Raw genomic sequence first — 27,996 nt, 5'->3', positions numbered from 1 at the left:
CCGAGGTTTTCCTAAAATAAGGAATGCACTTGAAAGTTTGTATGGTCAAATAACCTGCTTACTGCAATGCCCCCAGTGCCTCATTATCAAGTCTGAATGCTGGGTGTCCGTGCTAAAAGGTAATGGAATGTGAAAACCTTGAAAAGAAAAAGAGAAATTTGAGGCCACTGCACCCTCCCCACCGCCTCGACAGCCGCTGCGTGCTCAGTTTTCTTCACACTGCCAGCCTTGCGTGCCTCTTTCCTGTCACGCTTCCACCCCTCCGAACACAAATGGGCTGCGCCCTTAGCTCTATGCTGCGCCACCCACTGAAACACAAATGGACTGTGCCAACTGCACTGCTGGCACTGCTCCCACATTGCTCGCTAGCCAGCTAGCCCATCTTTCTCTATGGCTAGCCCTTCATTCTGTGCAGTTCTGCCGACGGGTTAAGGGGGGACGTGGCAATGAAAACTTTTCTTTTAATTTATCGGAATAAATTGGTAAAATTTGGCGTGAAGGTGTGATTTGTTATGTTGATGTCATAACTGAAATGACTTTTTGTGCTCTATCTATTATAGCAGGGTGTCTACCAACCGGGAAAACCGGGAATTCTCGGGGATTTTGAGTAGTCTGGGAAAGCTCAGGGAATTTGTGCCTCTATCAGGGAAAATTAGCGGTAATCTTATTGAAAGGGTCGAAAGTTGCGGTAATGCTGGCTTGAGTAACAGACAGGAATCGGAATGAATCGTTTTTGACGCCCTGTCATCGGCTGGATGAGTTGCCAGTGTGGAGTCAACGACCGACTTTCCGGATTCCCGATAATTTGGACGGCTTCGCGGCACTACCACATACCCGATAGAGTCAGTGTATCAGAACGTCTGAAATTTCGGACGCAAGAACTCTTCGCCGTCCAATTTTCTGGACGTTTTGCCGTGACTGCAGGTCCGAAACGGCATTAATCAAGTCACCACCACTGCCATTTTGATTATCTTGCCGCCTCGAACCGGCGCCCTAGCACGCAGATCCGCTGGCAGCCGTAGCCACCAATGCAGCAATGCTAGGCCTAGCTGCTTCGACATTCGCTGTAAAGCTCCTAACCATTGGGTGCCGTGTTTTTTATTGAAAGAATTCGCTTCTGTCAGCAATGGCACGGACTCCACCTTTGTGGTCGTCGCGATTGGCTTAGAAGCTTGGGAAGCGCGGTGCGTTGCATAATGCTGGTTCCCGAAAGTCCACTTCGCCTTTGTACAGAAATGTTACTTGGTGAAGCATATGCAAAAGTATTGCAGTGAAGCATAACAAGCGTGGGAAGGGGCTATTGCCACGGGACACAGTATGTATTCCTTAATTATGCACACGTACACCCAGTATTGCCTGTCACAGTACGAGCACCGATATGCCTAATACGTGTGCCGACAGGCCTTCAGAGCGTTTTCGAATGTGCCTGTGGTGGTTTGAACCCCTAAGGGCAGTAAATGACATGCGTTTATTTTTTCCAACTGGCTGATTTTCCGTGGCCGTGACCTGTGGCCTGGCCGTGGCCTTTAAATGGTCAGTGGGGCGAACGAGTGGCGGAAGGAGGACAAGAACAGAAAGGACCTACACATTGAGGAACGAATGGGAAAGGAAGCGTGCTGCCACCGTTTTCAAGGAGCTTGAGCTCAAAAAACAGCGTTGGCTGATGCCGAGATGCAGGTATCCCTCATCCAAACCAAAATAAGCTCTTTAAAGCAGTGAAACACAACACTGAGGCGTCGTGCGCGGGCTGAGAGTATACCTCAACTGTGCTGACATATATGTCAGGACAGTTGAGGTTGACTTACGAGCGGTTGAGAGAGAATCTCAATTTTGACAAAGTTCGGGCCCCATACCACTGAGCTTGCTATCAATTGATAGAAATAGTTCATATTCGAAAATATTTGCTTCTGTATGCATCGTCTTTTTATTCGTATTTGAGAATGCCCGATTTCATTTGCAATTTTTTTGAAGACATCTTATTTGCTGTACATTTTACTAACCCCCTCCCCCTTCTATTCTCTTTTTGAATAACATAAACACTACTCCTTAGTATTCAACATGGATTAGGTCGTTTGTTTAATTTTTTTCATATGCTTACTAGAGAGTGACAGCATCGGGCAATATGGTTTCATCCCATGTTGACATAATACATAGTTACTCAGGGAATTTTACAAAGGCACTCGGGAAAAACCTGGAAAACTCAGGGAATTTGGAAATGTCAACTTGGTAGGCACCCTGTATAGATTTCGAGCTACAACAGTTGACAGCCTTTAAGGGTCGTCCCCAAATTAATTAATTAATTAATTACACATAAGTTGGCCAAGATTTTCACATCCGCATGTTCACAAAGGCCCATTCTGTGCAATAAAGCTATTGGTTTATTTTTTAAATGCTAAAATGAGCATAAAAATATTTTTTCAGCTTTCCTATGCATATTGTCTTACTAACGACTTTTGCAAAAAGCCTATTATAAGTTTGTTTATGAGGTGCAGTTAAAAATGGACACCTTTATTGCACTGATCAATGTTTTGGGATGTAAGTGCGAAAGACAGAATGATATTGTCTTCATTCGTTGTGAAATGCACTGGGATGACTGAAAGCAACTGCACAAAATATGAAAGCTGAGAAAACGGAGCTCAGAGTTTCATTTGTTGTGAACATTTAAATGTTTATTTTGAGCACCTAGAACCCGCTTGGGATGTAGTCCTTTGCCTGTGGGTACACTCTTGCTTTATATTTTGATGTATATTTTTTGTGTTCTTGCAGCAGTTTCGTGCACCTTAGTTGCCTTTTTGGTCATCATGCATCCATCCGTCGTGCAGAGGTAGATGACAGCGCATTCAAAACGTCCGCTCTTGTCTCTCGTTGCGCAACCTCTTTATTAGTGTAGTTGGAGCTGAAATCCGCAGTTGAATATTTGACGTGAAAACTTCTGCTTCGCCGATGTCGTGTTGCTGTCATGACCATATGTGGATGTAACGTCACCATCGCTCGCAGATGCGCCGTTGCCGTCACTCGCGGGCGTGCCGTCGCTCGCGGTTTCGACGTCACCATCACTCGCGTTCGCGTCTTCACCATATCGCTTACGGTCACGCTTTCACCAGCGCTTCTGGACCCGCCTTCATCCTCGCTCATGGACGTGCTTTCACCGTCGCTCGCGGACGCGCCGTCACTATCGCTCGTGGTCGTGCCTTCATCATCGCTCACGGTCACCTCGTCAGCAGAGCACGCGGGCGCGCTTTCCCAGAGCAGCACTCCCGAACCCGCCTTCACCATCGCTCGTGGACGTGCCTTCACCGTCACTCGTGGACGTGCCTTCACCGTCGCTCGCGGACGCGCTGTTACCGTCGCTCGCGGTCGCGCGGTTACCATTGCTCACGGTCACGCCTTCATCATGACTCACGGTCGCGTAGGTGTTCTGTTGTCGCGTCGTCAGCAGCGCACACGGGCGCGCTTTCCCAGTCGCCGACGTGCGCTGGTCGTGCCTCGTCAACAAGCTCGGCGTCATCCACTTCTACGTATGAGTAGTTTTCGGCCTCTTTTCTACGCCTTTCATGGTCTTCCGTACACGTGGGCCCTTCGGAACTTCATTCCTTTGGCGCTCATCGCAGAAAACGTGCGTAAGCTACCATGATCGTCAATCACGTTGATAGGAACGTGCAGCTCGCTGCTGCACAAATGCGCGAGAGAGGTTCGTCACCAATTCAAATCTACAACAGCCAATAGGAGCACGCCCTGTGCCTCACGTGACTGCTACGCCCAATCGCAATGCCACCTTTGCCTCTTTTTCGCTTGCGTTTGCTGGTTTATTTTTCGATGAGGAAATGCGTCGCTCCGGCTATTTTTAACTCCGATCTCTCCTCTTTATGACGATACCAAGGTGCCGGCGCTGCGTCAACAGATAGCCTGGCGATCCGTGGTGCGACGGGGCCTTCTGAAGCCCGATTTTTTTGAAATTTTTGATGACAGCAAGCTATGAAAGTGCTGTTCTCTCTATTTCTACCGTGTATCTTGTTATAATATTTCACTACGAGGTAAATAAGGGTCCGTGGATCGCAAAAAGACAAAAATCAGAAAATCGAAAATTTTGACAATTCACTTCAATTGCCGCGTCCCTCTTAAGTCGCTTGTGCTTGTCTTTGTTGGTTGCGTCAAAGTCATTCCTGACCATGTGGTTTCTGAGCCTTGTTTGACTCGCCGCCAAAACGGAAGATGGCTGATCTGCCCGCTGATCATCGGTAATTCACGATGTTGCTGGTGAAAAGAAAACGCACTGCTGTAGATTCGGAAACGAAGTGCTTCTAACCAATGAGGCGATCGTCGCAAACATGCTTACATCGGATAGCAACAGCAACAGTGACAGCAGTGATGACGCAGTAGGGCAGGCTGCCTGAATGTTCATCTCGCAGAAGGCCCTGGGTAAGATTCTGTCCCCCTGGGGCTTAGTTTTTGTGAGGGACCTTCTGCTGCGCTACGTGGAGCACCTGGATTTCTTGGAGAAGGATGTTTGCAAGCTACGCGTAAAGCATGCAAGGCTGACGGACACTAGGTTTTCCCGTGCAAGCCAGTGGCGAGATGCTTGTGGCGATCTCACATTTTTAAAATGCGAGATCACGAGATTTAAAACCTTCTTTCATTTTTTAAAAGGCCCCTTTTGGGGCTACCAATGCGATGCCTCGATGGAGCTTGCATGTCACATGCCGTTTGTGACCCCTCTTTGCAGTTGTTATAACAGTGCCATTCTTGGAATGCCGACAGCCGCGGCTTCTTACACGCGATCGGAGTGTGCAGGAAGCAGAGGTAAATAGTTAAATGAGTGAACGTAATCAGAAGCCAGATGGAGGAAGGTGGGGGGGAGGGGCACCGGCTTCTCCGGCATTATAGTTTTCTGCCAACAGCTGTGCCATCCCCCTATTTTGATTTTTTTCATGCAACCCGTTTATAACAATTCTTCGTTATAACAACGGAATTTTCATGGCACTTGAATATTGTTATAGGTGGGCTCGACTGTATAGCTATATTTAAAAAAGGGGGGGCTTTTTGCACACATTCTGACTTGAAATTTCGTATTTAAATCGCTGCTTCAAAGCTCCTCCCAACAACAGCGACCCTCCATTCTGGTATGAATTGTCGCCCTCCATTGTGTTGTCTGCTCTGAAACAGTTCGATACCACATCAGACGTTTTCACGTGCGTGCTGTATCACCTGCGTTGGTGAATTGCGCTTGCAATTCCTTCATTTGCGGGGTAAAAAGAAGCAGCAGACTGCGCAAATGCACATCGCTTGTGCTGCTTGCAAAACGAAAATATGGCCTTCGAGATTGGTTTCCGTTACTCCGAGGAGGCTGTTTCCAAGAGCGCAACTCATTTCGTCACTTAGAGTTGCCAGACTGCTGTACGGTTCAAGTGCAATATGTATGAAAAGATGGAAATACAAATTTTATACCACATCGAATGCACCCAAATTTTGCTGAAGGATGCATGCAGTTTAACATGCAATGCAGAATTCAAGCTAAAAAAATTTGGTGTTAAGCCCCTTTATGACAAAATTTTTTACTATAATTTGTCCAGTATCCAGGGATCCTACTTAGGTGATGACGCAATGACATTACAAAATTTTGTTATGCTGCCTGGGTACTTACCAAGTCAGAAAAATGGCAAACTCTTTGCATTCTTTGGTGGTTAGATTCTTCACATCCTGGTCAAGGCAGCTGCATTCTGATGGGGGCAGGATCCAAAATGCATGTGTACTTTTGTTTGGGTGCACATTTCACAAGCCCCAGTGGGAGGGAGGGGCTCACAATTCTCATTCCCCACTATAGCATCTCTCTTTAATGTCCCAATGTACTGCTTTGGGACATTAAACCGCACTAATCAATCATTTTTTATTGTGGCACACCCTATAGCTGGTGTCTTGTCTTGTCATCTGTGTTCTTGTTGCAGCCAACCCAGACAAGTCCAACCTGTACTTGAAGCTGTTCAAGCTGGTCTTTGGCTCGGTGTCCCTCTTTGCTTCAGAGAACGAGCTTATGCTCAAGGTGCGTTTCTGCTGGTCACCCAGTGGTCAAAGGTGTGATCTGCTCAAAGTTAAATATGTACCAAGTCCAAGGGCCTGGGATTGAATTCCAGCTGTGGTGGCCACATTTAGATGGGAACAAAATGCAAAAGCGCCCGTGAACCGTTCATTGGGTGCCCGCTAAAAAATGCCAGCTGGTCGAAATTAATCCAGAGTCCCTCGATATAGCGTGCCTCATAATGAAATCGTGGTTTTGAGACATAAAACCGCAGAATTTGATTTGTTTCAAAGTTAAATATGGGCTAATCAACGGTGGTGTAAAGAATTTTGCAACAGCGTAACAACATACAGTTTAGGCCACTTCTAACGTAGCCACTTGTAGTGCAGGATCTGCTTTAACGTGGTATTTTCCGACTCCAATTTACTCCTATAAACCTCTATGTATATTCATACCGCTTATAGTACAGCCACAGGGAACAAAATATTGGTTATAATGTGGCTGCTGAAAAATCCTTCCAACAAACTAGGTAGCAAGCGCGGTTCTTAATGAGCTGAGCCAGTTGATGGGAGGGCAGAGTGACAAGGGTGGTACGGAGGAGGAGGAGGAGGAGACGCAAAGCAAACAAAGAACGTGGAAAATCTGCGGCGGCGCAATGCGGGCGTGCAGGGGTTGCTCAGGCCGTAGAGTTTTGTACAATTACTAGACGGGGCTGTGATGCTGGTATTGTCTATGGGAGCTGCAAGCAGGGCAGTTCAGCCAGCATGGGAATGATGGGTAGTCGAGTAAAACCTCGTTAAACCATGCCCACTTTAACAGTGGTATTGTTTTAAAAGCAGTAAAATCAAATCCCCGACTCAGCTGCCATTGAACATGTTTTTTATATCCGCATAAACCATACCAGCTTATTGCATACATACGAGTTAACACATAGTGTTTCCACTTTTCGTCGCCCAATTGCAGCGATGTGTTGTCCCCATTGGCTGGCCCGGCAGAACAATAAGCCTTTGAGATCAGAACAATGGCTGGTTCTGTGTCGATTCATCGGGAATACCTCCAGAGCACAGAAACTTGCACGTTTGCCACAACTGGTCCAGGTGTTCAAGGCCACACTGTAATGGCTCATTGAAGAATGCTCTTACTTAGAGCATAAGCAGATGCTTACCTTTGGCATATTAGCTAATGACATTGCTTCCTTTCTTGCGACTTGTACTGGATCATCACGGGGATTATGTTCTTGTGAAATAAGCACATTTTCTTTTCTTGACCTTGCCGCTGTATGTGCATGGCTGCAGCCGCACCTTCATCGCATTGTGAACCGGTCTATGGAGCTGGCGCTGAGTGCACGGGAGCCGTACAACTACTTCCTCCTTCTGCGGGCCCTCTTCCGCTCCATTGGTGGCGGCAGTCACGACCTCCTCTACCAGGAGTTCCTGCCCCTGCTGCCATCACTGCTGCAAGGTCAGTGCCGCGAAGTGATGCAGCTGTGATCGATTGTGCTTGGTGCTCAGACACCGAATGTCTTGTAGCCACTGTCCAGTATGGTGATTCTGGAGCGGTGGCACTCTGCTGCTGGGCACAATCAGCCCGTTCTGTTTTTCTGCACTTTCTAAACTGGTTCCAGTGGCACTGTGTGCCCCTATTCATTTCGCGCTGTGCAGGCCTTGTGCAGGTTGAGTTTACAAGCTTGTAAGCTAAGTAGTGCAGGCCTTAAGGGGGGAAGTGGGTATTCTGACCTTCATTAAGACCTTTACTAAGTTTAATGAAGCTGCACAGTCCTGTTCAGTTTTTTATGCTGATTCCAAATATACAATTGCTTTTAAGATATGCCAGTTAGTTCTAAAGTTAACTAAAATTAATTAGCATTGTTTCTGGGAACAATTGAACAAAAACTACTCATCAAAATCTTGCTTTAGGCACATAGCTGGATGCTAGGAACCATAAGCTTCACAATGGTACGAATAGTTTTTTGGTACAACGATTATTGACAATTGTACAGTACATCAAAGCTTTCTGTTCAAAATGAGTTCAAAGTATGAACAATAAAAAAATATTAAAACTGAGATACAAGAGTCTGATCCTACCATTGTGTGCATTATTCATGTAGCTCAGTACTGCAACAAAAATTACAATTCTAGGTGCCCCAATTACTGCAAAATCGCTCCCGGAAGGATGCAAATATTCAAAAACTCCTGTTTTGAGAAAATGCAAGAACACGGTCAAGCTCATTTTTATTCAAATATAACAAAAACTATTGATATATCCACATATCTAAATGGTCACTAGCCACGAGGGATGTAATCTGTCTGCCTACAGCTACCAAAACGGCGTTTTTTGAAGGCTTGTCGCAGATTTTCTGCAGATGCACGCTTGCAGGCTGATGCTGCTGCTTGCTGGTTATCTTTCTCGGCCATTGTCATGCTGTTCGGTAGCCCCGGGTTCAAATCAAGCTCCTGGAGTGTGGCAGATGATGCTCTCGTTCCTCGAATTAAATCTCACTACTGCCTCAGCCACAGCAGTAGTGAGTACTGCCCCAGCCACAGCAGCTTCAACAGCAAAAAGCGAGGCATGCTGTTCCTTAGGTGCCAATGCCCATATCATCGAATGCAAGCATTCATTGCTGTTTTGGGTCATGCTGCGCTGGCACCTTTGAAGCAATTTTTCTTCTGAGAGGCGCTCGTACACTGGTAGAAGGGCTTGACAAACATGGACAGGCAAATTATATAGATGCTTTGGGATGGGCCCATTTTTTGGTTGTGCAGCATTCTGACGGCACCAAGAGTCTGGACTCGATGGGCAAAGACTGTGGTCTGAAAGCGTTGTCGTTTGACGTGATGTGGTGATATGTTGCCATCACTGCCTTCTGCATAGCCTTCACATCCCCTTTGTTGGATTTGAATGCCCATCCATATTAGGCACCGAGTTTGGTGATAAGGTCACCCGTCAATTTTCCTTTGCCACCAAGTGTTTCAGAAACAGAGCACTTGTGTTTGGCAACGAGAGTGCACAAAGCAGTCTCCATCCTTTTTTGGACGGGATTCACGCAATCTTCCTTCTCGACTGGCTCAAAGCCATACACTTTGGCTTGTCTGAAGGCAAAAAATACACGACTGTCACCATCTGAGAGGACTGTGGTGTACCTCAGTTTGTGCAGCTGAAGTGACCTCTGGAACAGTATAAGCGCCGCTTCAACTTCCATCTCCCCTGCTTTTTATTTTTCTGTATTTTTGGCAAATATGGCTTGCCTTCCAATCTTGGTAGTCCGGGTCACCAGGGTTCGGGCCGCGCACACACCCAGCACAGAAGTTGCCCAGGACAACGTAGTCGAGCGCAAGTCTGGAAAACAGTTCGACACGACCGTGCCGACTCCGATGTGTGACGAAGGGCTGCACGTCATCCACGAGCCATCGTAGGATACCGTTATATTCCCGGAGTTTGCAAGTTTCAAGTCATTATACTATGACTTCACTGATAGCGCATATGCGCCCATCAGCTTTTGGGCAGCAGATGACGATGCCGGCGCCAGCTTCTGCTTGAGATGGCCTGGCCACGTTTTGTTATAAAGATCTCGATGCGAGATATTCATTGCAGCAAAAACGTCGTTCATCGCTGTTTGTCGATTTCCAGTGCTAATCATCGCACGAGCGGCAAGAATGTTCACTACGAAGGGGTTGATCATTGTGCTGTTTTTTATGCGAGGCGAGCTCCACTCGGAAGCAACATCGGCGCAGTTTTCACAAATGGCGTGAAGCTTGACGGCAAGGCCGCATTCTCGCTCCTCTGAGTCAAAAGTCATGGAGCCGCTACAGAGACTCCACTTTAGACGCTAGACCAAAGTGCTTGTCACTTCCGCACTGATGTCATAAAAGCATGATTCCATCTCCACCGGCCCGCCCGCAGCGTCGAAGCTCATACACATGTCCAATGTCTTCTTTGTTGCCTCCATGAAGCTCTTGGGTTCAGCGATAGCAGGGGGAAAGTAAACACGTCCGCAATAGAGATTAGTAAGAGGCGATTAGAAAATTGGTAAAAGTAGGGAAACGACAAAACGGAGATGTACGAAAACAAAGTTCACAAGAGGGGGTCAGAAAATTTGGTTATGGGAATTCATCATGGTTTTTTTTTTCCTTTTCTTTTTTTTTTTAATCTAGATAGGACATTAGGCATGATAATAGCAAGAGCTTGGTGGCGCAACCCATCACCCCGCTCCAAGGGGACACTCACAACTTCCATCCACATCCATCCATCCATCCATCCATCCATCCATCCATCCCGGCCGGCACTGCCGTGAAAGCGTTGTACAGTTTGTGCGTATGGCACGTGCGGGGCTGTGGTAGTGTAAACGTTACAGTCATCGATAGCTTGAAGAGAGCGCTTGGAGCTGGCGCTTCAACAATCTGCTGGCCACGTATGCAGTAGGAGCACGTAAACAAGCGCCAACAAAATGGCTCCAAAGCGTGCGCTTAGCATCAAGGACACCCAGGCCCAAAAGAAGCATTGTTTGGAGCAGGAACGTCTTCGCTATGCAGTGAAACGTGGTGCAGACTGCGAATGCATGTGTAGAATGTAGACATACAATTACATTAATTGAATTCCTTAAAGCCCCATAATTCAAGGTTTAACACTTGTGCCATGATGTGATGTGCCATGTGAGGCAATGATAATGCTCTATCCTCTGAGACCTCAAGGCAATACGTCTCCCTATGTGCTCTGTGGACTACGCAGACAAACAGCAGTGGTGCACGCATGGTAACGGGTAACGTGAACTGACCACTCTCTTTTAGGACTAAACGCTGAAGAAATTACACATTCGCCGCCAATACTGCCGCTAGTTATCGTCAGTCAAAGCAAACAGCCCAGAAAGGTTCACTTACATTGATTCCCACAGTGCGTGGAATCCGCATAATTTTATTACTTTGGCTTTTTGGACAGTTTTCTTGCTATATGGTGGACTTTGTAGACTAAAATATCCCGTATGTATGATCAGCATTTCCTTTTGTTTCTTGCTCTTTTCTTACAAAAGGAAATGCAAGGTCGCATGAGAACTATTTCGATGTAAAGCGAGTTGTGTCTTCTAAATAAAATGCATCACTAGTGAGTATTATTCTGACTGCTTGTGTTGATTACCACGCACTGTCATCGAAGACAGTGCCTTGTTAAAAAAGAGTCCCTTCTTTTCTACAGTGTACAAAGCTTTGCCTGCATCGATTCCCACAGTGTGTAGGATCAGGCATTTTTTGTTGTTGTTGTTGTAAACATGATGGTGCAGTAAACGCTTGTTTACTGGCCCCCATTCATGCATTGTTGCTGCATTTCTTGGAGGCGAAGGCCACTGCTTGATATGTCCGTGCTTTTCCGAGACAGACCAGTTTTGGAATGTTGGGGTATGCAGGTCTCAACGGCCTGCAGAGTGGCCTGCACAAGCAGCACATGAAGGACCTGTTTGTGGAGCTGTGCCTGACGGTGCCCGTGCGGCTCAGCTCTCTGCTGCCCTACCTGCCCATGCTGATGGACCCACTGGTGTCCGCACTCAACGGCTCCCAGACGCTCATCAGCCAGGTGGGCGCACAGCCACGACCAGCTTGACCATTGAAATGACACGGGGCATGAAAAAAATACTCAACTGCAGATGGCGGGTGTATTGCTTTTTAAAAGCACTTCCTCAAACATTTCCTCAGATGATTCAAACTTCGCTTGGCAGCATGCGTGCACCTGACCCCAATTTACTGGGAGCTGAGGAAGAAAATTAGAATGCATTGAATAAAAAATTCACTTTCAAATCTTATAAGGAAAGTGAATTATAGGGAAATTATAGGGAAAGTGAAGACATGGCAGTTGAAATGGTCTATTTGGTAAAAATTTTCAATTTCCCAATTTTCATTTTTTTTTTGTGTGTGATCTTCAGGCCTTCTTTTGCTGCACAGTGAAATATAAGAAAATATTCCGCTGAAATCGAGGAAAGACCACTTTCCGAATGTGCCGTCATTAAAAACTGCGAGAAAATCTGGCCTTAGAATGTGCCATTGCAGTGCGGATCACTTGGCGTTCTGTTCATGCAGCCCCGCCACTGCATTATCATCGTAAAGAGGAGAGATCAGAGCTCAAGGTAGCCATACCACCGTATTTCTTGACCTAAAAATAAGAACGGCAAAAGCGAGCAAAAAAAGGCAAAAGTTGCATGGCGATTTGGAGCAGTAATGTGGGGTGCAGTAGTCACGTGGCATGCAGGGCATGTTCCTATTGCCTGTTGTAGATTTGAATTGCATGCGAACCTTTTTTTTTTTTTTTTTCGCGATTTTTGCGCAGTAGCGAGCTGCACGTTCTGTTCTCTCTCATCAATGTGCTTGACCATTGCGGCAGCGTAACGCATGTGTTCTGTGATGCACCCAAAAGTAAGCAAGCTCCGAACAGTTCACCCATACGGAAGACCACGAAATACATTGAACAAAGCGATGAAACTACTCTTTGAAGCAAATGCTGACAATGTTTTCGACGAGGCACGACTGGTGCACGTGGATGATAATGACAGCTTGTCAGGTGTGATGCTGACAGTGTGTCCATGTACGTTGCTGATAATGCGACCCTGTGCTGTGGTGACAACGCGGCTGTGTGTGGTAGTCACAATGCGATAGTGTGTGGTGGTGCCAATGTTTACCGTGCTTCCACATGCAATGTTGATGGTGCTTCCGGGTGTGATGGTGACCACGCTTCTGCATTTGATTGACAGTGCGCTAATGCGCGAACAGATAGGTGCGCCCACGTGTGGTCGTGAAACAGCAACATGACATTGGCGAGAGCAAAAGTTCCGGCGCCATATGTTCAGCTGTTAATTTCAGTTTCAATTATTACTAATTAATGGGTTGGGTAATGAGAGTAAACAAGAGTGGACATTTTAATATGCTTTCATCTACCTCTGCAACAAAAGAGAAATTTGCGTCTCATTGTGAATTTTGCCATTTAAGGAACAGCTGGCATGGCCTCGGAGATTGGAGGATAGCGTGCGCCTGCCAGTCTTGGAGGCTATAAAGCGGGCCACTGGAAGCCAAGCCTGCCTAAGCTAGTAGAATATCCAGCATGGCAGCTTTCAAGATCGCATACTTTTTTTCGGAACGAGCAATTCAGTCCGGAAAATCGAACCTTGGTGCCTAAATTGGTCCGAAAAATCGGTCGTGAAAATTCATTAGCTCTATGGGAACCCATATGGTGCATTTATTATGTCCAGAATATCCTTCAAGTCCGAATTTTCGGGGTCCGATAAGTCCGTCGGCGACTGTATACAAGTGCCTGTCTGCAAGACAACGGAGGAAAGCGTTGGTTCGGGCTAATTGGTAGCCCATACTTTATGCTGTTGTAGTGCAGAATTTAAAAAAAAACACAAAGGGACACGAATGGGCAGGCACCATCCACCTGTCCCGTTCGTGTCCCTTTGCGGTTTTAGTAAACTCTGCACAAGAACAGTATTAAGTATGCAAGACAACTCCTGGAAAGATACCAGCATGGCGAAAATCAGCACACCATCAAGTCACTGATGTGGTTTGGTCAGTCCAATTTAAGGGGGGAGGAGGGGATCAGAATTAACTTTTTTGTTTCTTGACAGAAAGGGCTGAAAATTGGCACACACACTGCACATTGCAATAAAGAGACAATTCTAAAATTTCATTAGGATATCTTAATTAGATTTTGTTTTATAAGAATTTATAAGTTCCTTGCTTGTGGAAAGCCTGGCACAGTAACGAAACATGATAGGGAGCTGGAAATACTTTGCATGTTTGCCCAGATGTCTAATCTACATCAAGACAGTGTCCGATTTTTTTTTTAGTGCGCTAATAATTTTTTGCTCAACATAACATGCACATGACTGTGCTTCACTGCATGGAGCCATGTAGTAATTGTGAAATAATTAAATAATGGAAAGATAAAGAAACATTTCAAGACTGTCTTTAAGTACAGCACAGCTTGTGGATCACAGCAAAACAAACTGGACCAAAATCAGTCAAGCCATTGTTGTGCTACGCTTTCCACGAGCGAGGTGATTGACAAAAAAAATGCAATTGAGAAAACTGGCTGCAAAGTTTGCAAAGTTTTAAAAGCACTGCAAATTTATTAAAATGCACCAGGGCTGTAATATTTTGAATCATTGCTGTCAGGCATCTTCTTACACCTTTGCCTCTTTATTTGGTGGGCTTTGGATGCCTTCTTCAGGCGTTCTTTATCCTTTTCTTGCGCCGTTTGGAGTAGTGCATGACCACCATTTTCACTGCCAGGCCAAGCCTGGTATCGCAGTGTACACCCAAAGAACGCTGTTGGCATCTTGGGCACAGAGCTTTAGCGATCAAAGAGTTCATCGCGGAAACAGGCATAATAATGATCTCGCAGTCACAAGAGGCCTAAATTTGTTCTTGGCATTGCTGCTTCCGCTCAGTCGCGGACACTGCGCGAAGGGAGTCGCGAACGCTGCATGCCTGCGCTTCTGCAGTCACCGCTGACACAAAACGCGGCTCGAGGTGCGTCTGAATCGTGCGACGATTCGTCTGGTGAGCCTTGAGTCACCATACAGTATGCAGCTCGTCGACGGTTGGGGCTCACTCGCAGGCTGCGTGTCCCTGTCGCACGATGCATCGGAAACGCACACAGTCTCTGCCGGCGATGGAGACCTTCGACCCGCGTCGCCTCCAACAACGCGATCTCGGTTGCCGACTCGCGCGGCCGTACGCACAGGTGCGAGAGCCTCCATTGGCACGTCTTCCGGTGGCTTAGTTTTCAGTATCGATGTCGCAGGGCGATTGTCGGCTTCGCTGCTGGAATAGCATGGTGCAAGATAACGCGGCACGTTATCCGCGTGTTCAGTCGGGTTCTCCGCTTCTCCCGCTGGCCGCCGTCTTTTTCTCGCCGTAGGAGGCTTGCGCTTCCGTTTTCCGAAGGCATGCTTCATTTAAAAGTTCTTTTCGAACGAGCGACGATCCATCACTGACCTGGGAGCTTTCATAAATCCGAATTCTGCGAGTGTCAAGCGAAGAACAACGCCGGCGTGGTTTTCAAAGCAGACAACTGCCGTCCGCTGTGGTTGCCAGCTTGCCCGCTGCTGCAGCAGCAACCAATGGCGAGACGCCTTTCAGTACGGCAACCAATCGGAGGCCCGCTTTCATCGCAGGGCCCGTGTGACCGCCTTTAGCAGACCCGCGCTTCTTTTGTGCACGACCTACTGAACTCCAGACCTGCACAGATCTCCCTCCTCCAGCACGCCTGGTCTAGTTCACCCCTTTTGCCACTAGGGAAAGAACGTACGAGCAGAGTGGCGCTAGTTATGACCTGTTCGCTGTCGTCTGCTTTTGCGATCTGTTCAGCGCTTGTCTTGCCATTTCGGCAGGCACAAAGCGCTTGTATTGGCGGTAAATGAATAAATTCACAAATATACAAAAGAAGACATATTTGCGAATGCTTTGCATTTGAATAGTGAAACTAGAAGAGGAGGAGCGGTGCAAGAAATTTAAACAACGAGCATAGGTAGCCGCTGCAATGCTAGATCGACGGCATAAATTTCCCTTTCCTAGCCTCCTTAAGAGACTGGAAAAATTGTTTTAAAAGATTCATAATAATCTAGCTTTTTTTAGTTGATTACAGACAGCCTAATGTCGTAGATGACATTAGGATTTACTGCTGTGCGCCGTAGTGAAAGGCAGATGATCTGGTAAAAGTATAGTAAAATATTCACGAGTAAGTCCTCCGCCCGATATGTGCAATAGGCTGATCGATTCTGTTTCAAGGGAAGGTGAGCATATCTTGTTTATAATATCGTTGGATGTCTAGCTTAGCAGAAAGCTTGCAAAAAATTAAGCGATCCCAGTGCTTTAAAACGTGCTGCACTGCAGGCCTTAAAAATCGTGTCACGGAACTCTTTTCAAACTGTAAAGCTAGCTTTTCTTCGTGGTACGGCGGCAGCATAACGGTGGTGCTTAAGATACGTACGCAGTGAAGCTGTGTACGTAATTCACTTTTTGAACTCGCGTCGCATTCACAGACAACTTTTAAGAGTTAAAATGAGTGGTAATCGTTCTGTCGTCGAACATTACGGTGGCTTCAATTTTCTAAAGAGCGCAGACGCGAATTTTACAACGTGTACAATGAAACTGATGTGTACGTTACAAACTCTATACACAATGTGATTTATAATAATCTGCTTGAAAAAGGCAATAGGAGCGGCTATTTAACGCTATTTTAGAGAGCAGCGGACTACACGCTCCGACATTTTTTAGGTTCGGGCAGTCAACTTTTGGAGCCAAGTGACCGATCAAAGCCTTGTGACATCACTGTCACTGTGTTAGCAAAAATCATCAACTAGAGAAGCAGGTCGTCACAACACAACAGCTGCCGTACTAATTACAACGCCGCACAGCCGCCCACCGCGTAGCAGACGAACAGGTTATAAAAGCGCCACCTACGGCCGTCGGTTGAACGAAAGTGGGCGCAAGCTGCTCCCATAGAAGCCGGATATCTGTGCAGGTCTGGAGTTCCAGTAGGTCGTGCTTTTGTGTTTGTACGTTTGTTACAAGATGGCGACGACCAAAGAATTCAGAAACGGAATGGCGAAACTTCGAGCGTTCAAACGATACCAAGATGGCGGCGTTCGGTGGCGGGAAAGACGAGTTAGGGCTCCGCGAACTGCGGTGATTTTACGCGATTTAAAGCTGTTTTCTCGCCCTACGCACTGATAAATTAATTTTTTTCGGGCACTTTTAGTGCGTTTTCAGTCAAACCATATTGATACAATGTAGATTAGGCATTGCAGATACCGAAACGCGTCGTTGCCAAAAATCGATCTTTTTTGCGATTTTCGCGATCTGATCCCCGCGTCCCCCCTTAAAAGCCAGTTTGCCTCACTCCTGAGTGTTGAAAGTGCTGTGGCAGAGCAATTTGCCGTTTTAATGTCAGCTGTGAAAGAGCACTGCACAGTAGTTTAATGATGTAGAGAGGTCGAACAGTCACATTGCAACTGGGATACAGTCCAGGATCGTGTTCACTGCGACAGGCTGCTGAAGAAGGATGCAGAACGCATCGAAAAGGCAACTAAGGTGCATGAAACTGCGGCAAAGAAGCGAAAAACTACATCAAAGTGTAGAGGAAATTTGTCCTCGCAGGCAGAGGACTACATCCCAGGTGAGGTTTAGGTGCTCAAAGTAAACATTTTGATTAGGGGTGTTCAAATACCGAATAATATATTTCGATTCGAATATCGAATTGAATCAAGAAAAAGGAAACAAATATCGAATCAAATATTGAATCCCAAAACACTTGAATTCAACCTTTTGTGCTTCCCAAATTTGTGCAAGAAACACATTGCTGCACCTCCTCAGGAGGCTGATCACATTATTTAACAAGAAAGTATTGCTTACAAGTTTTCTTCCAGAAAACAGGAGACAGAGCTTTCCTATCTTCATGGCGGGTGGTCTCTGTGGGTCATCGTTAGCTTATTAAGGCCAGCCTGTGGGACAGACAAAAGCGGGCAAATGCGCATCACGTCACTCAGCACTTCTCCGCATTGCCATTGGCACCGATGCTAAAGAGTTCCCGAATGGGGAGGCCCACGGCAAGTTTGTGCGGGTCATTCATGAAAGGGACCGACATTTGAAAGATCGAATATTCGGGACATTGAAAATTAGACATTCGACTTGCGAATTGAATTATTTGAATGTTCCCTATTCAATGTGAAATTGAATATTCTAGTCCTCATACACCCCTTATTTAAATGTTTCCAACAAATAAAACTTATAAGCTCCATTTTCTCAGCTTTTATTTTTTCTGCAGCTGCTGTCGGTCATCCCAGTGCCATTTCAGAATGAATGAAGACAAAATTATTCCGTATTTTTGCACTTGGACTCTGTAACAGTGACGAGTGCTTTCAAGCCATTCATATTTTCTGCACATCATAAAATTGCTAAACCATTTTTTTTTGCAAAAGTCGTTTGTTTGACAATATGCGTAGGAAAGTTAAACAACCTTTTGTGCTTATTTGGGCATTAAAAAAATTATCTAATGGCTTTATAGCACAGAATTGGCCTTTTTGAATGTGCTGATCTGAAAATCTTGACTAACTTATGTCTAATTAATTAATCAACTTGAGGGTACCTAACAGAGGCTGTCAAGTGTTGTAACTCAACAACTACAACCGATATCTCAAAATTGATTTCACTTGTGAGATTGGCCTAACAAATCATGCCTGCATGTATTTCCATAAATAAAAAAAAAAAATTGCTTTCATTGCCACATCCCCCCTTAAACAGCTCATGGTCATTTGCACCAGGGGCAGCTTCCTAAGCCACAGAAGGAAATGGCAAACGAGGGCAAAAAAACAAATAAAGATCTGAAAAACATTCTTCTGCCCGCTTGGTCATTTGGTTCAATCTTGGTTTAGTTATTACTGTGGTCATCTTAGCAGAATGGTGGCGGCAACGCTGGTTTGTCACTCGTGTCCCTGTGCAACAGAATTCACCATAATGTGGCCTGGCCTGGGGGCATGCATCATGTTGCGTGGCTGAGAGGAATAAGGGCGGAAGAAAACGATGCGGACAGGACAGGTGCCATTCCGCTCAGCGATGCAACATGGTGCCCCCAACCAGCCCAGCAGTCCGACGATTCAGAGGCACGCATTTTTGCATTTCGCTCGCTGTCCCGAAGCTGGCTCACACAAGCCTCGACATCCTGCGTGCAGGGCCTGCGCACGCTGGAACTGTGCGTGGACAACCTGCAGCCGGACTTCCTGTACGACCACATCCAGCCCGTGCGGGCCGAGCTGATGCAGGCCCTGTGGCGAACGCTGCGCAACCCGACCGACAGCATCGCCCAGGTGGCCTTCCGCGTGCTGGGCAAGTTCGGGGGCGGCAACCGCAAAATGCTCATGGAGCCCCAGCGCCTCGACTACTTGGACCGTGACACGCCGGGGCCCTGCATCACGGTCCACTTCCAGGACCACAAGACACCGATCGTGCTGCCCGTTGACAAGGTACTTGCCTGACCACCGGCTTGCTTCGAGCGCTTGTCACCTTTACGGGCTCACCCTCGTTTTCATTTGTGAACACACAATCCGGTCGCAACAATTCGGTCAGTGATATCGCTTGTTGCTGTACAATGCACGGTGGCATTCGAGTAAGGCCAATCTTGAGCAATGGTTCAGTAAGCATTCGTTTAATCATATGACCGGGGCTTGTACATAGTGTGAAAAAGTGCGTGGCACTGAAGTCTCTTAGCGCAGTGATTGACTAGGGGCTCAGGACTCTGCGGAATATTTTGGTGATGCTTGGAAATTCTGTAGGTAACTATGTTTGTGGAACAAAGTTCTCATTCTGTCCTTACACAATAAATGGTACTTAGCGGAACCTCGTTAAATCAAGCTCTAAAGGGTCCAGGAAATGATTAGAATAAAGTAGAGTTCGAACAAAAAACAGCCTGTTTCAATATCACGCTTGACAATATGTGCGGTTCAGCGCATAACACGATCACTGATCGATACGTCGGAATCAGCACGAAACACCTCAAAGTTCAAATAAACCAAGTCCGAAATATCAAACTTTCCCGATATTTATTGCACGAGCAGTCAGGAAAGTGGATTAACGCTTTGGTGTACGTGTGCACATATGCTTGCATGTAAGCTGGTCAGTCTATTTTGGCCATTGTCATGGCTGTCGCTACAGACAGATGAAAGTATGGTATGCAAATGCACCAAATCTACATCTCCTGCAACCTAAAGACAGACTGTGCTGTGATAGCTGAAAGATAGAGATTTTTTTTTTTTTTTGACAACAGTCATCCGGCAGTTCCCTCACTACTCTCTTCACTGTAGAGATTGAGGGTGGAGTTGGCGTCATTTCAAGCTGCTTGATGATTGCGACCAGTGAAAATACACAACACAGCGGAATCCCATTGATACGCTGTGCTGCTGAATTTTCTTAACTGCTACAACGACCTGGCAAAGCATAATAGAAAATTGCTTTGCACCCGCCTGCTTTAAGCCTGACACTGAAGTGATGGCCAACTCGACAACAGATGAAGAAGAGCATTTCAGAATGGAGCCACCCTCCACAGAAGTTACTGTGGCATGGGCAGCCTTCCAGGACATCGAAAATGTGCTAACGGATGTCGGCACAGACGACAACATCACCGCTGACACGGATGTAGTTGCTCATGAATTAAATGACTAGTCCATAATTCGCGAGGTTTGCCATAATAACGTGTTGTTGGACGGTGAGAGTGACACACAAGGCACACCTGCCCCATCTCCTGCACTCGATGTGATGGAGGCATTTGACCTCATTCATAATTTCATTGGCGCCCGTGATGAAGACATCGCGATGCGGCTGCTGACCAAGTGCGAGCATCGCACCACTGTGCTGATGTCCAAAGGACGGAGGCAAATTAAGATCACCGACTTTTTTCTGAAATAAATGATGTTTGTGAAGTGTGCAGTCAAATCTGACAGTGTTTTGTGGGAGATTTCGCTATAACGAAATTTCCACTTCAACTAATTTTTTTGCACATCCCGTCAGTTTTGTTGCAGCGAAGTTTGACTGTATAACCAGTGACTACTCTCTCGGCAGTGCATGTGGCAAGGGTGATCGCAGGTGTGTGCTGGCCCCAGTCCTTGTGGTTGGAGCAGTATACTACATGTATAGAGATGCCTGTTGCACTCGAAAAGTCCCTGCCGGGAACTAAGTCCCAGCATAAGTCTGGCACACACTGGAAGCACTGGTTGTGGCCGATCGTAGCCTATGGATCTTGCACATTAGGGATGCGGCAGACTGTGACCAACCTCTTGCCAGGTGGAGTGCACGCACCTGTGTCCTGAGCTTTGCACCTGTCTCCTGTTACCTTTGCCCCTGGTATTTCAAGTACGCTCACACTTGAGCCTTTATCCAGTAGAGCTTGGAACGTAGTCTTCCTGAATCGCACCTCCAGGAGGGGCACCTTCCTGCCGGCTGAAATTGCTACCTGCACCACAGTCACGTAGGTGCTTGCAGCAACAGCACCTACCGTCTCCTGTTTCCCAGACATATTGATTGGAAATGCCCAATTCTGTTGCTTTCGCAGCCATGGGGCAGACCGGTACACCGGCGTATGGGGCATTCGCTAGCTAGGTGACCCACACTTCCGCAGCGATGGCAGGTAAATTCCCCGTAGTCACGCTCATGGTATCCCTCTCATGGTGCTGCGAGAGTTGGCTTTATAACCTGAGCACTCAGTCTGTGCAGTTGGACTCGACGGTAGGATGGCTGCATCGCTGTGGGATGCAATGGCCAGTGGGATGCCGCCAGCAGAGATCGAAATGACGCAACAGCCACAGCCATCAGTGCTCTGGGCTGTGTTCCAGGTAGGGCAGTCTCATTCACAGCTGACTGAAAGGCAAGGTCCCTTGCCACTTGTTTTGTCGGAGGCAGCGTTGGCTTGTACTGCAACCGCCTCCAAGCACGCTCCATGAAGCCGTCAGCTGCCTTAGCCAAATCCGTGAGATTGGCAGACTGTTTGCCCTCTACCAAGTCTTGGAGTTGCAGGCACATTTCTGCAACAAGCGATCAACCTATTCTGATTCGCATCAGTAGAAGAGAAATCCGCAATGAATGCTGCCGTAAGGTCCTCCCACGGCGCAAGCGTGGCCACGAAGCGCCACCAAAACTTCGCGCTGCACTCCAGAGCAGCGCGAAGGGTAAGCCTGGGTAAGCCTTCTGTCGGCGGCGACACCGTTGACCACACGAAATGTCTCCAGCCGTTCTAAAATATTCTCAGGGGACTGGATGTCGTTAAGTCCGCTATATTTAGGTAGCTGACCTCCCGCTGGCAGAGCAGTGTCGCCTGACGGTTGAACTCTGCCACTTCTGCTGTCGCAGAAGCTGTTGGCACTGCCTCGGCAGCACTCAGCCTTTCTGAAACTGCTGCCGCGAGTTGCTCAAGTTGCACGGCGGAGCCGTTGGTATGCCCCAGCAGATGCTGCAGCCTCTCTTCAGCTATGTTCACCGCTTCCATGTACATGTCAATCCCGGACGAGCACCCACTTGTTACAAACAACGACAGGTTGACACGTTCATCAGAAACATTCCCTTTATTACTACACTCCACAGCGTTTCGCTAAGGCTGTCCACATGCTGCCCATCCGAGCACACCACATGCACTTGCGTCACCTGCATGTTCCTTCCTCTATCGCCTACTGTCGCAAACGCACTCATGCCACCTGGTCTTGCCCTTGGAAACAATAGTCAACCATATGTGCAGCCTTTGAGAACCGCAACTTGCCTCACCTCATCTGGGGCTCTCGGTCCACTTACGTTGCCACTCTCTCCTCACGGCGCATTCAACCTTTTAGCAAGAAAAATGGCCAAGGGTCTAATATGTGTTGCGCAATGGCGACTGATTTAGACGACTTTGCAGAACGGTCTTAAAGTTCGCGTTGCCGCGGTAAATTGCTACTATGCTGTAAAGCATACAAACGCCGCAAAGGCAGTTTGCGTTTTGTAACCGATTGCACCGCGCAGGCAGTTTTTAACTCAATTTTCTTGTAAAACAGGTGCGAATTAGAATTGGGTAAGTACCGTAATCAGACAATTGTGAGCTACGGTTGTTGCTTGACAGTCTTCCTTGATTGACTGGTCAAGTTCGAACAATCTGGCAAAAGCCAAATTTAGGATCGAAAAAAATAAAATTTAGGCCCATAGAAATGCATGGGCACCGGCTGTGACCTGCAGCCGAGATTGAATTCACTGAAAATTTGAAATAACCAGAACTGAATTAACGAATGTGTACTGTATTATGTTCTGATTTGATATGTTGTCATTCTGTGTTGGTCCTCTATCTGATGTTGCGTTTGAAGTCAACCGAGCTGCGCTTGCTGAATCATTGCTCGTTTCTTCACAACAGACCATGTTGGGCGCTTCTCTCACTTGATCACCGCCCTCGTCGGTGCATACAGTTGAAACTCGGGATAACAAAGTCCTGACACAACTAAATTCTCGCCGCACCAAAATATTTTCAGATCACTGGCGACCGTCCATAGGGTCAATGTACATGTATTTCATATCTCGTGACAACGAAATTTCTTTTTTACAGCAGTCCCACAATAACGAAATTTTCTGCGAAGGCAGTCCACGTATTATTTACTCGCGTAAAACTTACTGGGTCCAAAAAATGCTCATTGGTTGTGCCCTTAAAATTATGTAAACTACCACATTAGCGCGATTGCGCCGCTGCCACCATGTTTGTTTACAGCAAAAAAAAAAAGAAACAGCAGTAGAGCAATTGCACCTGGCAACAGGTGACAGCGGTGATGACGATGATGATTGTGGTTTATCCTTTAGAATGAGTGAGTACTACACAGTGTCCCGACTGGAAAATCTAAATAACATAAAAAAACAAAAGGAATCAAAATAAAGCGTAGGTGGCCTCACAGTGGGCAATTTATATCCTGTGTGCCATCATGGCATGGGCTCTTGTGGAGCGGAATACCTACACGACATGCTTACAGTTGCGCCCATACCTAGGAACACGCTCCCCGATCATAACCGGGTTGGAGAAGGGCAAGGCCGGCCAACCTCTTTAGGCATATATACAGTGATGAGTGACAGGTCAGGTTTATGGATGCCGCCTCTTGTGAGGGATGTCGGGCGTTCACCATCGTCAATGTCGATGATCACCAAGGAATAGCCTATGCTTTCTCGGTTCAGACCAGAGTCTCGGAAATGGCTGAACAAATGGCTATTGCACTAGCCCTGCTGGATAGCTCATGGGATGCTATCTATAGCAATTCAAGATCTGCAGTTAGAGCATTTGAAAAAGGCACCGTTTCCAAACAGGCCCTCAGACTTCTTGGGGCCAACGAACTCATGCACCACTTCATTTATTGGTTTCCCGCACATCAGGTCAGATAAAGGCTGCTCCTCCCAACCTCGAGTCTGCTCTCGGGGCTGCGCGCGAACTTGCTCATCTGACCGTCTGCTTTGTCAGCCTGCCAAGGGGCCACCTCCAGCCAAAACGCATAAATTTTTGACGCTACAAAATAAAGCTACAATTATTGCACAGGTTGAAAAGGGCAGGAAGAAGATGGAGATCATTGACAAATGTGGAATTTCGTGCAGTTTGCTGTCTACAATTTTGAAAAACAAGGCCTCCATTCTCGATGTGTTCGGAGGTGGTGCGATGAGAGTTGTCCAGCCGTGATTGAAAATTCTTTTAAGCACCCCAGCTTCATTGGAACTCGGCAGGCATCATGCGCTGGTCCAGCAGCACTGGAGGAAGATTTGCTCGAAGGTGCACTCTCTAAATAGTGCTGCTAGCACAGTGCTGCCATAACTGACCAATGCATGGGGGCAAACTTTGTGCCATGGATTGGTATAAGTGGGCTCCATTGTATCTGCTGAATGGTGGCTTGTGATGATAGTGTGCTAAAACTCTGCTCGCGCTCCACTTTACCCTGTAGAGAGGTGGTGCCTGCCCCGTGGGCCTAACATATCACAAAAAAAAAAAGGCTTATTCCTCAGTACACATAATGAAGCATCATACTTTTGCCTTTCGCTCGGCTTTCCGAGCGGTGGCTTGTGAAATGCGAGAAGTTTTGTTCAAAATAATCGCTCCACCGTTCTAGGAGCTCAAACTTGCGGGAGTTCTTTCCCATTCAAATACATGTGAGTGCTGGGACCGACTGATCAGTTCCAGTTAGCAGGATTTTACTTTATCTAGTAGAACCTTATTCATACATTTAAATAAAAAAGAATGCACGAGAAAAAAATTTTCTAGCCTGCTAAAACATACAATCCGAAGTTTCGCCATAAATTGGCAGACTGAGCTGTATTTGACATAAAGGTAATGCGATGTGTTCTGCAAATTGTACCTAGACTCGCTGACGCACATTGTAGTATGAGACACTGAGCTGGTGGGCCCAAGTGGCCAGAGACGCACATTGTTTTTGCCGCTTCAGCAAGATTACTTTTGTGCTCCTGGAATTCGGTTGGGGTTAGCAGCTTCTACTGGCGGGAAGTTCTGATGTGCTCCTGCAAATCAAGACATCGACGCACATCCAGCTGGTTGGACCCACACATCCCAAGATTGATTGTCATTCCTCCGTTGTGTTGTGTTTTAAGACAGCGACAGGAAACCAGAGCGAAATTGAGCTGGTAGGCTACGCTGGAATACAGTGCTGCCAAACTAAATGTGATGACTCACTCGTGCCGCCTGCGGCAGAAAACAACAGGCTTGGGTTATCATCTGTTGAAAGCATGCAGTGCACTTCCAATGGCACTATGCCATGTGCGCTGTGACACAGATAGGTGAAGATGCTTCTGCGATAGGGTTCACTGGAATAGCTGTACATGCTGCGTGCGACGACCCACGAGGAGATTTACTGTAACCGGAATAGGAAATTGAGTGCACGCAGGAAAATCTTACGAAACGGGATCAAACCACTGAGGTTCTATTGTATGCATTGTTTTGTGTTACCATGTGGCATTTTTTTATGTGTGCTGTACAGTAGTTTCTTTTTCTATTTTTAGTTGGTTCTTTTAACTGTCAGTTGATTGGTTGGTACCTGTCTACACCATCGGCATGTCTCCCCTTCTGTGTGCAGCTGATTGAGACTGCCTTCAACGCCCTTAAGCAAAGCGGCACGGACTCATTTTACCGGCGCCAGTGCTGGGAGATCATTCGTGGCTTCCTGGTGGCCAACATACAACTGGATGATGATCGGCATTCCATGCTTCAACTGTTCTCACATCCAAGGTAAGCTAGGCGCAGTGCCCACCACAGGAGCGTGCGTGTTCTCGATGAGAAGCACGTTGCGAATGAAGCTTGCTGTCAGAAATTAACTTATTTTGCTCTGCCTTTACACTTTTCTAATAAAACCGATTTTGGTTGTGAGCAGTTTTTTGAGAAGCAAGTAATCATCCAGCGTTAATAATTATTTCAAAAATCTGAAAAAGTTTCATGGCTAGGCTTTTAAGGAGTGCACTAAGTCTATAGTACTGAAATATCTTAAAACTTTGAGAAAAAAAAAAAGAAACAAGTGTAGTTACAACTTCAAACTTTCGTTACTTTGGAGAGAAGAGATGTATAAAAACGATACAATGCTTACTACACACCTTGAGTATTCAGAAACATATTCACATAACTTTTAGCTTGCTTACTGTAAAATATTAAATGTAAATGTTGAGGGATAAGCAAAATATAAAGCTCAATGTAAACTCAAAGCAATGGCTAAATATGCCACTGCAGAATGGTTGGCCAGTCACATTTAATGAGCATTGCACTGTGTTTGCTTGCTTGTTTGCAGCTTTGGCACAGGCGAGATTTCACCAAACCAGACCGTCCCCTACAAGTGCCAAGATGTGGAGACACGCAAGGTCCACCAGATGGCTCTGACGGGCATGTTTGGTGGGTTCCTGCCTCCGTTTCTGTGTCTTTAGGGGGCACGCGGGTCTTAGGACTGAGAAATCGTGAAAAAGAATTGATTTTTCAATTTTGTCATATTTGTAATTGTTGGGGGTTCCTTCCACCCATATATGAAGTTTTGGGCCTCTGAGACGTGTAGAATTTAAGATTGTCATCCAAGCGAGCAAACTCGATATGGTTTCTTGCAACAACGTGACAAAAGACGCCCATTTGTGGCGCCACTACATTTTGTAGCCTTCCTCCATTACGCGGCCATTCTGGCCTTGTATGAAAGAGTGATCCTTCAGCTCTTTTTCCCACTGGAAATAAGCCTTATGCATCTTGCCAATGCAGACAAAAGCACAAGAAATAAAAAGAAAAGAGTAATGCCACCACCCCGTCTTTGACTGTTCGTCATCACATGCAAAATGGTTCAGTGTGCTTGAAGTTCAGCCACCTGCACGCCGTTGCATCGTTCGCGGCTTCCGCCATTTGGGAAGTGAATAAAGACTTGCGCGAATGTGCGATATGCTGCTGTATTTGAAGTACTTTACTGTTCACAAGTTTGGAAAGAAGTGCAGGAAATGAGTTAAAAGGCTAGTGGACTGCTTTATTTGACTGACAGTGATAACATAGGGCAACGGCACACTATCGGAAGGTGAATCAGTGGATGAGACGGCGGCCAGCTCAATGACGTCGGGCTAGTCCGCTGTGCCCACTGATGGCTCTGTTCGAAGTGGTGGCCAGGAACGGCGACGAAGAATTGATGCAGCACTGTTCCCCGGTAAGGATGATAGCAGTCGGCTCCAGCAAAAGGCGGGCGCAAAAAATTGCCGGTTTATATGCAAATCTCTCGTGGCCACTGCACAGAAGCTGCAAACTCTCGCAACGATGTGCTACGGCACGGACCCGTCAACTTCGGCCACGATGTGCACGGTCATCGACATCGCTATTGTCAACAAACTGCTTTGGAAGGCTATGTGTCAGAAGTCCCAATGTAGTGTTTCGATCTCCCGAGGTACAAATGAATACGGCATTTCGGTGCAACTGAGCCTGGGATGCGACTTTTGTGGCTGTTTGGAAATGTAATGGAGCTCACCATGCCTGGTGGGAACGGCAAAATCCAACTCGTTTGAGATAAATGTTCCCGCGGCTCGTGCTGCTCAATGTGCCGGAAACAGGCAAATAGCGCTCAATGACTTATTTTCTGCTATGGGGATATCCCACAGACATACGAAGGCCATTGGAAGGGAAGACTAAACCCAGCTGCAATGGAAGTTTGTGAAAAGGTGTTTTCTTTACAAACTAAACTTTACAAAGAGCTCAGTTTTAGAAATGCCGGAGAAAATTGCAGTTGGTTTCAATGCCATCTATATGACTAGGAGCCATCTCTCTCATATTGCTGTGGGTGCAGTAGCAATATAATTGTTTTCAGGATATGTGCTAGATGTAAAGGTACTGCCAAACCTCTGCTTTGGCTGCAAACATGCACCACCAAAGGAAGATCCTGGGTACAGTGCCTGGGAAGCAAATCATGCATGCCAAAAGAAATGCTGATAGGAAATTAGGCCAAATTGAACGAGAGGCAG

The 27,996-nt window shown here is 46.7% G+C and overlaps 1 protein-coding gene across 7 annotated transcripts in view; it reads left to right on the top strand.

Moving 5' to 3' along the window:
- Positions 1-27,996, top strand: part of Nipped-A (Transcription-associated protein Nipped-A) — a 361,163-nt gene that overhangs the window by 118,774 nt on the left and 214,393 nt on the right. For all 7 annotated transcript variants that reach the window (XM_055075904.1, XM_055075900.1, XM_055075899.1 and 4 more), the window contains 6 exons: positions 5,943-6,037; positions 7,309-7,474; positions 11,406-11,572; positions 18,720-19,010; positions 25,608-25,759; positions 26,310-26,410. In XM_055075904.1, the coding sequence (XP_054931879.1) occupies positions 5,943-6,037; positions 7,309-7,474; positions 11,406-11,572; positions 18,720-19,010; positions 25,608-25,759; positions 26,310-26,410 (972 nt within the window). The remainder of the gene's footprint in view (positions 1-5,942; positions 6,038-7,308; positions 7,475-11,405; positions 11,573-18,719; positions 19,011-25,607; positions 25,760-26,309; positions 26,411-27,996) is intronic.

This window comes from Dermacentor andersoni, chromosome 2 (assembly GCF_023375885.2).
Source record: "Dermacentor andersoni chromosome 2, qqDerAnde1_hic_scaffold, whole genome shotgun sequence".
In the NCBI taxonomy this organism is placed as follows: domain Eukaryota; kingdom Metazoa; phylum Arthropoda; class Arachnida; order Ixodida; family Ixodidae; genus Dermacentor; species Dermacentor andersoni.
The sequence above is the reverse complement of the archived record's forward strand: the minus strand, read 5'-3'. Positions and strand labels throughout refer to the sequence as shown.